The sequence below is a fragment of the Pygoscelis adeliae genome, unplaced genomic scaffold, assembly GCF_000699105.1.
Source record: "Pygoscelis adeliae isolate BGI_AS28 unplaced genomic scaffold, ASM69910v1 Scaffold612, whole genome shotgun sequence".
Classification (NCBI taxonomy): domain Eukaryota; kingdom Metazoa; phylum Chordata; class Aves; order Sphenisciformes; family Spheniscidae; genus Pygoscelis; species Pygoscelis adeliae.
The window spans coordinates 132,504-148,698 of NW_008824296.1; the positions used below are offsets into that span (position 1 = coordinate 132,504).

Below are 16,195 nucleotides of genomic sequence, written 5' to 3' on the forward strand. Positions count from 1 at the left end.
CGTCCAGATGTCTAAGGAAGAAAAGTAACCTTCATGGGTGGGCTGAAATACACCAAAACTCCCAATGAATATCACGACCTATGGTAAGATTGTTCTCACACAATGAAAATACAAGTTAGCATGCACTTCAATCCACGAGGGGAACCTCTTGCTTTATTGAAAAATTTCTAGGAGGTCACTGGAAAGATTTATAGCTGTTAAAAGATGAACAAGAGCTTTAGCATAAAGCTGGGAACCCAGGAATTACAAGGCTGGTCTCAGCATTAACCCGTCTCACGGCTCGCTGCTGCTAGCATTTTATAAGTCTGCTTCCTTGTCGTTATTCACATGTGGTGGTAAATAGGGCTGAGTTGCATTGTGACAGCTTCTACAGCAAGGTAACACGTACCAAAAGCCACAGGGTTGGTTTTTTAATACTAAAAGGTCACAGGGAAAGCCTCAGATACAGTAAAAGCAGCAGATTCAGGAGAAAGAAAAGCATCCCCAAACACAAAACAAGCAAGCTAGAGAAATTTTTCCAGATGACATTGTCCCTTCCAAGGACCAGCAAAAAAAAAATAAAAGCAGAAGCAAAGTTAAATCCCAGACAAGTTGTTCTTGCAAGGTAACTATATGTACCGCTATCTCCAACTAAATCCAAGAGCACATTAAGCCACTTCCAAGTCCCTAGCAGTACTGGGGAAGTGCCAGTAAGACAAGTTAATTGTTTTTTTCTGGGCTAACTTTAGGTATCAACTTCACTGGGGAAAACAAGCTACCCCTGCTGTACAAGACAACAGAACAGAGAACAGACCAAGGAAAAACGATGTTGCGGGGCTGTACCTGATGAAAAGTGTATTTGAACAACAGTGCCAGAAATTCAACCACGGGGAACTGGGAGTAGGATTCGATTCTTCGTAGGTGGACACTCACAAAGAGACGGAGAAAGTCCGTAAACTTCTCAATGTAGCTACAAGGGAAAGAAGAAAACACAACTGAGAAAACATGAAGAACGCCACAAGGGAAAGCAATTTCATTGAAATAGTGATAAAATTCACTCAAAATCCTTTCATTAAAAAGAAAGTTACAATTAACAGCCAGTAGAACAATTAAAATATAAAGCCCTGCAACAATTACCTACAGGACGGGCAACCCTTCATTCCATTAATACCTGAAACAGCAGAAAAGACAGTCTAGTCAAAAGCAACTTTAATATTCAGATAAATATAACTGAGTTCAGCCAGGCCTGCGAACAAGCACAATCCCCCCCACCCTAGAGAAATAAATACTTATTTCTTATTAATAGCAAGGGTCATCTTACTGACGTAGATAGGATTAGTGAAATAAACCGTACTACTGAGGAATTCAGCTGGAAGCAATTAGTTAATGGAGGAGTTAGCAATACACGTGTTAAATTTACACGAGGTAGTGGGAGAGCCATGGAGTTGAGAGCTGGAAAGGACACTTTCTCCTGCAGTGCAGATCAACTATCCAAAAGTTTCTGAACTGAGCCCAGGCTTCTGTAGCTGAATTAGACTACGAAGACAAATCTTCCTCCAATGCGTGGGACTACTCAATGCTTGGAACCATACAAAGTGAAGATCCAAAAAGGAGCCTGCTATCAAAATTTCAGGGAGTCCAGCAAGAGCATGACCTCGGCCCCAGCACTGGTGGGTTCTTGACGGCGTGACTGGGGAAAAATTACAACCACCACTGTGGGGTAAGCTTTTATTGTGGAGTAAGATCACACCCTGAAGCTCACAACATGAGCTTCATCAAGGTTAGAAATCTTCATCTCTCTCTCTATAGAAACGTGTTAAATACCCCGTCGGTATACAGGACCCATACATTCCAACACCATATACAAACAGCAAGAGCTCTGGTGGCCCAGTGACAAGGGGGGGGGGTGTACACAGAGAAGCCCATCCTTCCCATATGGCAAGAGCTCTAAAGTGCAAGACTACTTCAAGTTTTTCTTTTAAACAAAAAGTTAGGCTTAGCAAAGTTCAGACACGCTTGAACAGTCTGGTTTTACCGTGCTGCCTTGCTCTCTCCCCTCTGCAAACTCTTGATTTTTTTTCCGGGGGGAACCCCCACTCTTTCTAACGAAGACTCACTCGAGACCAGAAGCATTGCCAGCTAACAAAGAGCTGCAGCACTGTTCGTTATTACAAGCCTACAAAAACCACACAATACTCTGAATATGCAAAAAGATTACATTTCCTTTTTACTTGGCACTGCCTGCTTGACAAGACATCACTAAACACGTCTGATCACCGACCAAACACTTCAAAAGTAACACTAGCAAAAAATAAAGAGTCCAGACCCAAACACTGCCTTCAATTTTTTTCATTTTTATTTTCTAAAGAGGCTCTGATCTGAGACCCGTGAAATTCTTACTTGGCCCCTAGCTCTGCCAGCCCCAAAGCCCCTTCTGCAACCACTGCGCCATTGCTTGTGCCCTTACTAGCCCCTTCCCACGTTTTGGGAATTTCAAGTTAAAGCCAAACACAAATAAAGCAAAAGACAGTTTAAGCTTACTCTTTCTGGACTAGTTTGGCACCACACTGATTTTGTAACGGCGCAAAAATAGTCAGCACTACAAGGGGAAGGGAAAGGACAGACACAGGGCAAGCAGGTTCTGAAGATGGCAATCTAATGAAGGCAGTTTCTTCAGTGCCAGTTTTGTTTAGGATTTTGTTAGTCCAAGCCAGGACGACACTTTCATGCGGTAAGTTCTTTAGTTTTGGACATAAAAGTACAGCTATGCCCTTAAGTGACAAAAGGAAAATCCTCGCATCCTTTTCCATGGAGAGGACAGAGTCAGATCAGAGAAAGCTCCACTCCTCCGGAAGCCAGCTCGATTTTTCCAGTCTCCAGAACATCTTAGTTACATCCCTATTTCAGACCTTAGCAACGAATAAAGAGGGGGTCTCACAATTACAGACACCAACAATCCCTGTGGATAACACGTCTAAGGAGCAGAACATAATGATAAGGCAATACCATCTCCGTGAAGGCCAACACAGCTACAGACCTTCCGCAGCCTTGCCAGTCAAGGCTGCTTGCTGATGTTTTCCCTAACAGAAAGAACAAAGTTAAAGGGATTGTGGGCTTCCAGGAGAGCTTTTCTGAAATCCAGAGTGTAACGCCTGGCTCTCTGAGCACATATCTTGTATGCAAAGGTGGCAGATTTCTACCATCCTAGAACATGTCTTATTTCTAGGAAGCGAGCGATACTGAAGTCAGAGCGAGTTAGTCAGAAAATGAGCAAGTAGATATGGAAAAAGGGAATTTTACAGAAGAAACATGCAAGTCATCTCTACAAATGGACCCACAGTGTTTTTCCTAAATTTGTTTTTTCACCCACATAGATATCAAAGCAAAACCAACAAAAAACCCAAAAAGCTCAAAAGCCTTGCTGCTGCATCTGCGAATAGAAATATTTTATGCAGCAGCACCAGAAATTTATTTCCATCATCGAGTATCCGTAGCAAGATCCTGAGCACATTCGCACAGTTGCAACCTATTTGCCAATGTTAGCACCAGTCTGCCCGCCTTCCCATGGCACACACTCGCACAGCGGGCCTGCAAGGAGAGGCAGCATCAAGTTGTCACCTCTTCCACCACCCTGCCAACACATGGATTCAACCGCTCAACAGAACAGCAAGACAGGTCTCACTTTCTCTCCTACGAGTAGGAATATCCGATATAAGAGTCAAGCTGTTTTAGGCAACAAGGATGGTAGTAACTTTCTGGAAAATGACAATACGCAGCCTCCCAAGATGCTGCCACTTCCCTGCTGCCTCCAGTCAAACACGCCAGACAGCCTCTGCGGTGGAGCCATTCACCGCTGCTGTGAATGGAGATCCCCAGGCTGTCTTTCGGTGTTGTTTAAAAATAAAAAAAAGTAAAAATAAAAAAGCAATCAGAAATCATCACATCTCAATGAAGGGTAGGAAACTACTTCTGTTTTCTTTCAAGTCACAACTCGCAGAATATCTACCCACTCTTTGTACGTTTGAGTTTAAGCAGAGAAGGCAGATACCGACCAGGAAAGGGAATACTGCAATGCCTTTACCTCACTGAGCCTCTTCTGTTTTCTGTTACAACTGAATGAAGGGCAGGTTCAGCTCTTGTGCCACCTCAGACCTGCAGTCAAACAGTAACGAACGGGGGAAAGGGGAGGAAGAGGACAGGAAAGAATACAAACCTGTGCCACCACGGTCCCTTAGCAAACTCAGCCCCTTACCAGAACCTTACCTGTGGGCACCTACCTTTCTGCCTGTCTCCCCCAGCACAGTACTCTGAAAAAAAGGCGATTAGACACACCATGCATGACCGCAAAATAATAAAGACAGTCCTTTAGAAAGCAAGAGGCCCTAGCACAGCTACTTAGCTGTTTGATTGCTCTTACCTTTCATCCAGTTCCTCTAGCCGGCTCTTCACCGTATGGGCGTTGTTGTCCTTGGTAATCTTCTGCAGGAGGTAGAAAGTCTGCTGGAACATCCGTAGCAAATACTCTTCAAACTCCATAGGCACGCAGTTCTTAGACATCAATTCATTGATGCAAGACATAGCCAAGACACCAAGTCGGCCACGCTCCTGTCCCAACACCGAGTTCTGGCTGCTGCCGTTGACAGAAGACATCTTCCGAACACGGGTGTCGCAGCCAAAGCGAGCAAAGTGGAAAATGGTGGTGAGGAGTGATGGGGTGATACTGGTAGACAAAGGGATCCAGCTGAAGAGGTGTGCCAGGCACTCCAGTGCCAGGGAACATATATATTCACTTTCCGTATCAAGGATGGGGATTGGCTGGTTCAATAATTTGGCCGCACTGGGGCTCTGCAACAGGCTACTTAACAGGTCACCTAGGCAACAAAGCACACATCTGCATTATAAATCAAGGCAATTACCTTCAAATGGTGCAACTGCCAGCCCTAGCTATAAAGCAAAAGCCATCAGAGCCTCTGGCGCTCACCAAGTCGGCGTACAAAGATTTGTCCGAGACGAACTAGCGATTTTTGTATTCTGGAATTTTCTGAACTTTTGTTCAGATGATAGCAGCAATGCCATGAGGTGTATTTTAGGAGTTTATTATAAAATTCACTCCCCTCACAAGGTCAGGCATCCTTGATGCAAGCTTGCACAAGTCCTCTGGCACATCCATGTTACACTGAACCTTGGCAGAGTTGCTTCTGCTTGCACACGACAGGCTGCGGATGATGTAAGAGCAGATGTACCGAGTCAGACCAAAAAGCCTACTTAGCTTTTCTCAGTGACCAGAAGCCCACAGCAGGCACAGATCACATCCCTCAGCCTCCAACCACTCGCATTACAAAGGCTTCCCGAGCCAGGTGGGGTTTGAAGAATTCTGCACAGCCTCAGGATTTCTCTTCCACGAATTTATCCAGTCCCCAACTAAAGCCACATAAACTTAATATTTGCAACATCCTGTGACCAAGTTCCACAGCTTAACTATGCATTGTGTAAAGATGTTTTTTTGTTTGGGGCCTGTCAGCTGCTAGTTTTATTTCTCACCTCCTGTACCGAAACAGGGAAAAGAATTAGTCTCTTTCCATCCACCTTCTACATGTCACTCTATGGCTTTCTATTGCAGCTCCTCGCTCTCAATTTCTTTGAGAGAATGAAGAGTACTACTTTTCTTATTACTTACATGGAAGCCATTCAATACCCTCGATCACCTTTACTGCCTTTCTGCAAAGCTTAATTTCTAGTCCAAACCTATCGATGCAGGAAGACCAGAACTGCAGCCACTATTCAGGCGTAGATGAACCTTAATTCCATGCAGCACCATAGCAGTTACTGGTTTTGACTGCTACCAATTGAAATTTTTGTAGAATGATCTGGCCTAACACTCAGAAGTTAATCCTGCATACTTGAAGGTGAGTTTGGAGCCCGTGACTTGGCTTGAGATGAGTACTGCTCTCCCTGCCCAAACGCAGGTTATACTTTTATCTGTGTTGCATTTCACCTCTCATTTGCCCAGAGACACGCAAGATCTTCCCGCGAGTCTTCAGTCATACCTCCTTTTCACTGTTCTGACCGCCTTGGTGCCATCGGCCAGCCTCCTCGTCTCTTCACTGAGCTCTTTTCCCAGGTCTCTAACAAGTATATCCATGAGCACAGCCCCAAGCAGTACTCCACAGGTGACCTCCCCGCTCACGGCAAGAGGGGACCGTTTCCACTTACCTTTTACCTCCTACCTTCTAACCAATTTTTCAACAGTGCAGAGACTCCCCTGATCCCCAATGGCCTTCGCTTTCTCGAAAGCTTTTAGCGAGAAGCCTTCTTGAAAGCTTTATGGAAATCCAAGCAGGCACCACCAGGTAGGCTGTCCTTCCCCACGGAAGCTGCCCACTAACTCGCAGGCTTCCACAGACCACACGCTGAAAACCTATTCACCTTCCTCAGGTTATTCAATATACTTCACTTCTTTGAGTACAAATAATCTCTTCACCTTTAGAAATCCACAGGCATTTGCTACGGTACAGAATTTAAAGTTCTCCCCAGAAAATCCGAGTAATTTTTTCTTTTGAATGTGAAATGACCCAACACACCAGGAATACGAAAATAACAGATGTGATTTACTGAGCTATTTTCAAAGTACTCAGAAGCATGCATGATGAACAGACTCCTCCTAAGTCTCCATTTTTCATCGAGATCTATGTCTTGCATCACTAAATTCATAACGCCCTGTCATACCTTATCATCGTTTCTTTCTCCTCCACTCTGGAAATTTAAGGCATCACGGTACTTCAGCTGAATTAGATAACCCTGCACTTAGTCTTAATATTAAAGCAGCCCCCACAGTAACATTCACAACTATACATATGCTGCAGTGCCAGAGCTGCTTGCATTGTGCTTTTACGGACGCAGACATGCTTCTTTCAAATGTCTGGTCCAGCAAACTCCACAAAAATCAATGGGAATCAAAGATTCTCATCTTTTAATACATCAACAACAGAAACTGTAGATTAAGTCCCCGTAACTCACAGCAGTTGGTCTGAGTGCTTTGCACCCAGTTAAATTACCGAAGCTCAGAGTTTAAGGGACTTTAAGATATATTTGGTGTCTTTGCAAACAGGTGATAAATTTACAGGATCAACTGCATTCACGCACAAGGAGAAAGCTCTCGGGGAGGGGCTGGGATCAGGCTAGTTCTGCAGAAGTAAGCATCAGCAAACATTTCTAACTCATTTGTTTACCATACATGAGTGAATACGCCTAAGGGATTCATCAAGTAAAGAGCTATAAATCACGCAAAGACAACGTTTGGAGACTGAGAGATTATTGCTGAGTAAATTCTATAATGATGCAATAACTCAAATGTTTCCCAACACGGGACATTATCAGGGTTCCTTTGCTTAAGTGGTATGAGAAATGAGTTTAACATTGTCTTCAAGTGCTATTAAAAAAACTACGCGAGACTTGCAAGTAACCATTTCACTCTGCTTCCCTGTGCAAAAAAAAGGAAGCACAGGTTTTCCAAATTCCTAAAGAGATTTTGGCTCTGACAGAAGATATTAAACATTTATAGGGACTCTGAAGCTTATTTTGCCCTTTTGAACACCTTTAGTTTCACCTGAATGTAAAGAGAAAAAGCAACATTTAAGCAACAAAAAAAAGTATCACCAGTAAACAGGAATACTTCGCTGCATGAATGAGACCCAAAAAAGTGGGTAAAAAGATTTGGTCAGCTTACAGATCTCACAAATTTTAAGGACAGAGAAACAATTAACATCTCCAGTGCAGAATTTAATGGCAGAGTTTCACTAAACCCATGTTTGTCCCATAGTTCACCTCCCAATCATGCATTCACCTCTGCCTGCAAATAAAGACCAGTAGATGTGCAATGCCATGACTGCCACTCACTGCTACTAACTTGTGTGTCCGGCTTTAAGCCCCGTAGGTTCTCCGTGTTAGCATCCCCATCGGTGCTCTTACTCCACTCTGTGAATCTTTTGACCGATCATATCGCCAAATAGTGGCCCAAGGGACATTTGGTTAATAAAGAAAGTAAAGAAAAAGAAAAGAGTCTTTCACAAAACACGGAAAGTGAGCAAGCAGTGGACAAGAGGGAAGCACTCAGTGCTCTTCCTTTTGGACTTCAAGAACTTGAAGCACAACCAGTTTTAACAGAGAGAGTAGTTAAGGCAGAGCACAGAAAAAAAACAACAGAGAAAGTTTCAAATAAACAAGTTTGCACAGGCAGGACCCAATGAAATTAAGCCTGAAATTCTAAAGGAACTGTCAGTGTAGTCTTAATTACTAGCAATTATCTTGAAAATATGCTGTGTAAGAAGTTTGTTTGTTTTCCCTGAAAGGGGAGAAAGGAAAGAGCCAGAACAGAAATGCAGCATACTTTCACTTTGAGAAATATGATCTGAAGTCATGAGGCGAATACACAGGTGGATAAAAAGCTGCCTCAGCACAAGCACCATCCAGCGATTCACTGAGGAACTGAGAGGACATCTCAAACAGGCTTCCACTGACAATCAGCCCAGAATTTGTTCTGCTGGTTATTTTTTTTATTACAACCCCAGACAACAAAACAGAGATTTTCTGGGTTGTATCAGTTTAAGTTACTAGCACCTCAGAACAAGCCAGTGTTGGTTTTTTCCAAGATAATTCTGGAACCTGCTGTTCACAGTGCCGTACCCCCTCCTGCAGGCACGGCCTTAGATGTGCCAGCATTAACCAGCATCTGCTAGCGTGCACCTGGGCTCACCGAGCAATTCAAGCTGTTTTGTACAAATACAGCATCATTCTTGGCCACTGAGGCACTTGCTACCAACAGTTGATACTAACATAAATCGGCTTTTTACCATGGAAGACCCCAATCTTACTCAACATCACATCAAATTATCGAGGCTCTTGCTGCCAGGGTGGGTGAAGCTGGCACTCTTGCTCTCTCCAAGCAGCATGTTCACTCTTGCCAAGTGATACTACAAGTTTTGTTCTTTTCTGTTAATATCCATTCCCCCCCTGCCCCCAACTTTTGCTAGCTACAGCAAAATCCACCCCCCACCTAAAACCAAAGCAATATTTCTTCCCATTTAAGTTTGTTTTGTATATAAATGTCTTAAGCTCTTCTACAGGAAAGCAGCACTTGAAATTCTGCTCCAGCTCAAACTTAAATGTGAAAGTTTTAACACTAACCAAAACATTAACAGAAGTTTATCACAGGCAGCTGTCTTAAGCTGACTAGTGCAATCTGGCCACAAGGAAGTGATCTGCAACTCTCAATTAACTGTTGAAGGCCCCAAAGACGAGTGAGACAAAGGTACATGATACCACTGTGTTAACTCACAGAACGCACTGCACCGACCACAACTCGATATCAGTACCACAGTTTCTGGAGAAAGAAATATCAGATCCACAAGTGTTTCACCTTCCCCCTATGCACAACTGGGTATTGCAGGTTTCCAGAGCCTAAGCCCTTCTTTTTCCTTGTTAAAAGCAGAGAAAGCCAAGATCAGACAGCATATTGATTTCACTGCATCATGGTATTTCTTCCTTGCTTTGTTTTCCACGAAGCAAGAACAAAGGCACCACAACCTGCTGGACAACGCTTGGGTGAGCTGAACATAACAACGACCCGTGTTACATCAAGGCACAAGAGGAACCGGTAGTCATCAAGATCAGCGTTATGCCTGGGGTGACCCTATACATGTAGCCCTTATTTAGCCTTAATGGGATAAGAGAAATGTGCGTGAAGTACAAGGACATAGAAATATACTCTCTATTTTGAGGTAACTAAGAAATATATATGTAAATGAATCTAGATCAGATAAACACCCACACAAAAGACTAACAGGAATAGGTAGAAAACAAACTTTCACAATATATATGCACAAAGTCCTAGCCACCTTTCTTTTTTTTAGTTAGGGCTTCAGTTTTGCTCCACTCTGGCTTTTGATGTGCTTACAGCTGAAATTCACAGATGACAATGCCAACTCACTGACGTTAGAGCATTTTGCATTGACGCTTCAGAAAGCTTTTTGCCATCTGGAGACAACAAGAAGCTATATGCGCACTCTTCAATGAGGTGGCATTTTCAGTGGAGCATCCCCTGCAGTGGAAATTGCTTCTTCATTTAAGGTTTGTCTTTTCCAACCAGAAATTTGTTGGCCTATGAAAAGCTCTAGGAGAGGGTTATTACAAGAGGTTAGACAGTAAAGGAAGGAATCTATGCCCGATATTGCAAATTTAAGTACATGGAAATAATATCTTGTAGCTTTAGCCATCCTTACCACTTTCTCCTGAAGTCGGGGATGGTGGTGGAGTGGCAGCAGTAACGCTGTGTTTGTCCCAGATGCTCTCTAAAATACCTGGCCAAAGAGAGATTTTTCAGAACAGCCTGCTAAAAAGCCAGATTCATCTAGCAAACATACTGGAGACTGCAAGAGAACTTCAGTAGAACACATGTTTAGTGCTTTGACAAGGAACATTGTCTTCTCTTAGTGAGCTCAAAGAAATTACCAAGTGCTTATACACACAATCTCAACCCCTCTTCATAAAGAGGGGGACATGCGTAGCTATACAGCTCCTCTGCTACACAAGCCTGTTTCATAGTAGGCTGACCCAAACACCTAAGGGTAGAGCTGAGTGTTCAAACTGCAGGAGCAGCCACTACATTGCCCACACGTTGCTTCACTGAACACAGAATGTGCAAGCTCGCTAGCATCTTAGGGACGGTGAAGGAGGACATTTGTTTCGAAGCTGCAAGTGCCGTAACTCGTACCTGTGAGGAGCCCAAGCACTGTTTGCACCTGGTCTAGGAGCAGCTTGCGTAGCTCTTCTTTCCGGGCCACACTAAGATCTTCCCGTGGACATGCCAGTTCTTCCGAAGTAGTTTTCAACATGATCAGTCCCAGAGGAGTGGTCACAGGAGACTGAATTAACTGAGAGGAAAACACATGAATGCAACATGTGACGATAACATTCCGCAAAGCTATCAGCTGACAAACAGGGGATTAGCAACACTATTAGCAGTTTACAAGTGCTTCAAGACTGCGGGAGTATCAGTTCCCACAGTTTGCAGTGCTGCATGTTAAGGGAAGACAACTGCAAATATTCGATTTCCTGAGACATTAATCTATGATGTTGCAACAGTTCAAGTACCATGGGAATCCTTGGGGTTTCAAGAGAGCTTTCATAATGTCATTGCACACGTTCTGTTCCAGCATGTTTCCCAGTAACAGTTTGTTCCTTCTGTTTACTGCCTTCTGCTGACATCATCACTTCTCAGAATTGCCTCAGCACCAGCAGTTTCACCACGTAACAGGGCTGCCGCTGCAGCCGCGCTCAGGTCAGGAGCCTGCACCATCAGCCAAGCAGTTTCCCATTAAAAAGCCCATCCCTCCCCATACAGACAAAAAGCTGCAGCCAATATGAGATGGCACCAGAACACAGCCAAGGGATCCGACCTCTCCTTGCATCTGTACTGCATCTCAAACTGCAAATCACATTCACCCTAAAAAGAGTAACTTCCACCACATGCAGGAATAGGACTGGAGAAAGCAATGATTTTTTGCCTTCATTAGCCACTGGGATATTAAAAACACATTCAAGTGGGACAAAGTTTTCAGCTGAAAGACAACACTGCTCTTCACTGTTGACCTGGAACATCCAAAACAATTTATGCACTACTCCCTCCGGGAGAAAAAAAGTCTCAAACCAATCACAATTACTACAACTAATCCCTGAAGTCAAATTCTGTAATACAGGCTGACTTCGGTACTAATCTCCCTGACCCACCGAGCCAGAGACAGGCTGAGTTAACACTGCTAAGGCTACACAGTTTGGCGAAATACGTGGGGGAAAAAGCCCATCTAAAAGCTCTTAGTCTAGATGTACGTGAGCTTGGCTTTCGGAAGGGAAACGCGATGGCACAGGAGCAGACAGCTAAAGAATTAAATGAAATACACAGCTTGTTAGTAAGTTGCAAAGAGACTGAACATCTCTCAGAATATTTTCTGACAATACCAGGAAGTTTAGCAATACCATGCACTGGCACTTCAGTAATGTTAAACAAATTTTATACCTCTAAGGAAGTAGCACTTTCTATGTAGAATTACTGTTTTTGCACAATGACAACACAATAGTCCAAGTTACTTTTCTTCTCCACCCCTCCAATGGTTCAGTAAAAGTTTTAGAGACTATTTAGAGTGCTGGGATACAATTTAATGCTAAAGAATCAAAGAGTTGCTTCAAATGACCTCAGAAAAAAGTCTTGAGACAGGACTCATCTGCAACTCTAAAAGCAAGTCATTCTGCTCCTGTGCTACTCTTCGTTATTTTGAGGTCTTGGAGTTCAGTATTAGTGGTTTTCTTCCACCTTCTCTGAACATTTCTGGAAGGTGTCTGCTACAGAAATTAATTTATGGGAACATTCTGCTCCATGGCCGAGTTCACAAGGAGAGGCTTAAGGAAAAATAGATACCCAAAGCGGGCTCTGCAATCGCTTAAGATAACCTCCAAAGAGCTAGAGAAGCAAGTAGAAGCTCAGAAAGCATTTCAGTTCAGATCCAGGTGAAACGAAAGCCCAAACTGTAAGTGTTGTAGGCAGTTGTCTCAGAGTACTTCTTGTCAAATTGACAATTCAGGAAAAAATTGCAGCATGTCACACTACATGACTACAGAAAGCTATCTGAAAAGAGATTACACTAGCTAGTTACAAACTCTGTAGGCCAATCTAGCTTTTTTTTTTTAATTTTGCAATGAATACTAGATCCATTTGTCTTAACAAATAAACTCCTGACACTCAAGGACTTTGATTTATTTAAATAACTGCCTTGTGGCTTGTCTGCGGGCATAGCTGCATTCAAATCATGTAATTGTGTCAGCAGAAAGACTGTGCAGCGCTTCAGTTTACACTCAGCCCTCTTTAAGCCGATTATGAACAATTTTAAGAGAACTGGAAACAAAGTACTCAAACCAAAAGAGGAGGTTTGCACTAGCCTAGTTAGGCTCCAGCAGCAGTGAGCTGTTAGCTTGGCTAAGGCTTCACTGTGAAGATCCTGAATTCCAGTGCCATTCAAGCTAACGGCGCTGTCTCAGCCAGGATCCTCAAATACATACTCCAGTCTTCCCGCAAGAGCCCTCTTAAACACCCCAACAACATTCCATTAGCGACTTTACACGATGAGGTACCGAAGATCTTAGGGTATCTTTGGCTATTAGGGGAAAAATCTCCAAGAGCTACATTCAGAAACTTCGCTTTTAAGAATCATCCAGTGATGCATCCAGAGTTTTACTAACTTTTTTCTTTAAAGAACAACCAACAACCCCTACATTAACTGCTCCTAAATACCTAAAGTTCAAAGTGCAGTTGATAATTGTTGCATAGTATTGTTCTTCTGTCAAAAAACTTGTAACACTAGAAAGAAATGTAACACGTAGGAAGCTAGGGGTTATTCGCAAAGTTAAAGGAAAAGGAATTTAAAAAACAACTTTGTTTTTCATGTAATTATTTAATCTTCGTCAAGGGACGTCACTACTCAAGGAAACAAAATACCTCTCTGAATGAAACCAAGTTTTCCCCTTAGAAGCTTCTTACCTGCAAGATGTTAGTGAAAAAGTCATGGTAGAACATTGGCCAGTCTTGCCGGCCAATATCCACAATGACTTTGCAGAGTTTGTTCCTGATGAAGTAAGGCAGAGTTTTATGGTGAGCTAGAAGGAGCTTGGGCAGGCAGCTGCGGATCTCCATTTTGTCTTGAGATGGGACCCCAAGCCACATCTTATTGATTAGGTTCTGGAAAAGAAACAGATCTCCCAAATGAGCTCATCTTAGACATGCTTCACTGAAGTTAAACAGCGAGAGAACACGGACACGTAACGCAGGGACAGAGCACCAGGCAGAGCTGTTGGCATCTTAAGCCCCTGGGTTGCCCTGTCTGACACAACGCACAGGCAGGGAAAAGGCTATAGCTTCCAAATCTATCCAGGCCTCCCACTGACCGAGCACGGTCAGTTAAAAACTGACATCTACATTTGATGTAGTTCAACCTTCTCTGCTACCACGGGCAGACCTGTAGATAAGGAAGCGAGCGGGTATTAACAGGCTAAACAGAAGATGTTTCTCTCGTTAGAGCTCTGACACAGGCTCGCTGGGCAAAGAGCTGAAATTTAAGATGCTTTAACTGCTCAGCAGTCCAGTACCAACCCTGACATCCTTAACAACATGTAGAGGCGAGCGTGCGCAAACTAAGCTAGGCAGAACAAGAGCAGCTTAATAGAGGGCAAACCTCGCACCAGTAACTAACTTGGAATAAGCTTTGCTACCTAACGGGGTACTCAGGCAACCGAAGACAGCGATGCCTCAAGCTGCTGAACAAACCTCACTGAACTTGTCTCTTACAAGCCACGCAGTGTATAGGGGTGAGCTCTACCAGAAACCCACCCCCGCCACAAGAGTATCAGATTTGTAGAAGCCCTCCATACCAATTCTCTTTGAATACACCACCATTTCTATTAACTGACAAGTGACAGCAACCAGTACGTTACCATTTTAACTGGTTTTGGGTCAAGCAGAACTAGTTGGTATGCATATTTCCACTATCTATTAATAATAATACTATGGTATTTCTATAATACTAATACTATAGTATTTCCACTATCTTTTAACCCTGGACACCTAGATTTTCCCCTTTAAAGGGGAAAGCATACCCTTGTATGAAGCAGAAAAAAAAGAGGGGAAGCAGGCTCGGTTTTAGATGACTGATGCCACCCGGCTCTCGTGAAGCTAAGCTGGAAGGTCACTGGAGTGAGTGCCCTGCAGTGACAGGGCACCGCTTTAACAGGAAGCTTTCAGTCCACTTAAAGCCGGACAAAATCCATAAGCACGCAGAGTTGCAAATTGCTTTCCTGCCATGCTACCATCCCATTTAGTGGCTCTGGAGCATCAGGAGCGGAGCCTCTCACGATCACTTGAGGAGGCCTGCTACTTAGGCAATGTCTGCAGACATATAGCTTGGAGAAGCCAAAAGCAGGAGATACTGCAAAGTGGTTTGTTGCAGCAAATGGAATTTATGGTCAAAGCAGATCCAAGTCACAGTACAGATGTACTGTACAGAGGTACCAGTTCACAGTGTAGAGGTACAGAGGTATATTTATACATTAAGTGCCTCCAAGAGGGTGGGTTTTTTTTTTTCCCCACAGAGAAGATCCAGACGTATTGCTTAAAAACAATGATGACCCAACCAAATAAGAGTTCCTCAAGGCAAATCCAGAACGAGAGTTTCAGAAGCCCCAATAAAACTGGAAGATGCTTTAGCTTTAATATTCATGCTTTAATGCCCACTGAGTTTTGTCTTACTCATTTGACCTGAAAGTGGCAGCTTTCTCCACCTGTGAAACGTTTTTGGGAAGATGTTCTCTTTTCCAAAAGCAAGAAGTGAAAACAGTTCATCTGGAAGGGGGCCATGAGGATTTTTATTCCAGATCCACTTTTAACTTCCTAGACATTCTAGAAAAATACAGCATTCTCAGGAAGTTTTGGGAATGATCCTTGTGTTTATATACACGCTTTTACTGACATCGAGTACTCAACAGGCAGTTGAAGACTAAGACAGACTATGGCTATGAGGACCAGTCGAATGCAGAGCACTACAGTAGTTGACTTTGGAAATTCAGGCTCCTCAGTGGTGAGGTCCTAATCTCTCAGCTGAGCTGTGGACTCATGTCCCTCACTTTACACTCGGACAGCGATTTCTTTGTTCTGCTTAGTTCTGGGCACAATTATTTTTTTCAGTACTACTTCCCCCCCACCTAGAGAAACAGAGGCTCAAGTAATCAAACATGTTTTCCTCTTCATGAAAACCGGTTTAATTACTGCAGGCTGCTGCTGTGTGACATCCATCCCCAGAGCAGGGAACAACTCCCGCCCCATTTGTCATGACTACCCCTTTTTGAAAGGAAGGCAAACCAGATTCAGTTTGCAGACCCGAGTCCAGACTCCCTGTGCAACCCCAGATAAATAAAGTGAACATTTTAAGTGAAGAAGTCACCACCACCACTGTGGATGATTTGTCAAAACAACACAACTTTTAAGAACAGAGTTGTTTGCTCTATCCTAGTGGCCTACCGCAAAGGATATAAACCCCCTCTAATTTAGGAGCACAGCTCAAACTGCCAACCCAGTCAAGAACACAACGCAGAGGCCACAAACGAACCAGGGTGAGGCGTG

At 43.5% G+C, this 16,195-nt stretch overlaps 1 protein-coding gene across 1 annotated transcript in view; it reads right to left on the minus strand.

Annotated features, from left to right (window-relative positions):
* The window catches only part of XPO6 (exportin 6), a 40,707-nt gene that overhangs the window by 22,102 nt on the left and 2,410 nt on the right, over window positions 1-16,195 (minus strand). The window contains exons 3-8 of the mRNA XM_009318849.1: window positions 13,565-13,762; window positions 10,748-10,907; window positions 10,257-10,334; window positions 4,397-4,850; window positions 823-949; window positions 1-42 (exon numbers count right to left, since the gene is read on the minus strand). The exon at window positions 1-42 is cut by the window's left edge and continues 59 nt beyond it. Coding sequence (XP_009317124.1) covers window positions 1-42; window positions 823-949; window positions 4,397-4,850; window positions 10,257-10,334; window positions 10,748-10,907; window positions 13,565-13,762 — 1,059 coding nt within the window. The remainder of the gene's footprint in view (window positions 43-822; window positions 950-4,396; window positions 4,851-10,256; window positions 10,335-10,747; window positions 10,908-13,564; window positions 13,763-16,195) is intronic.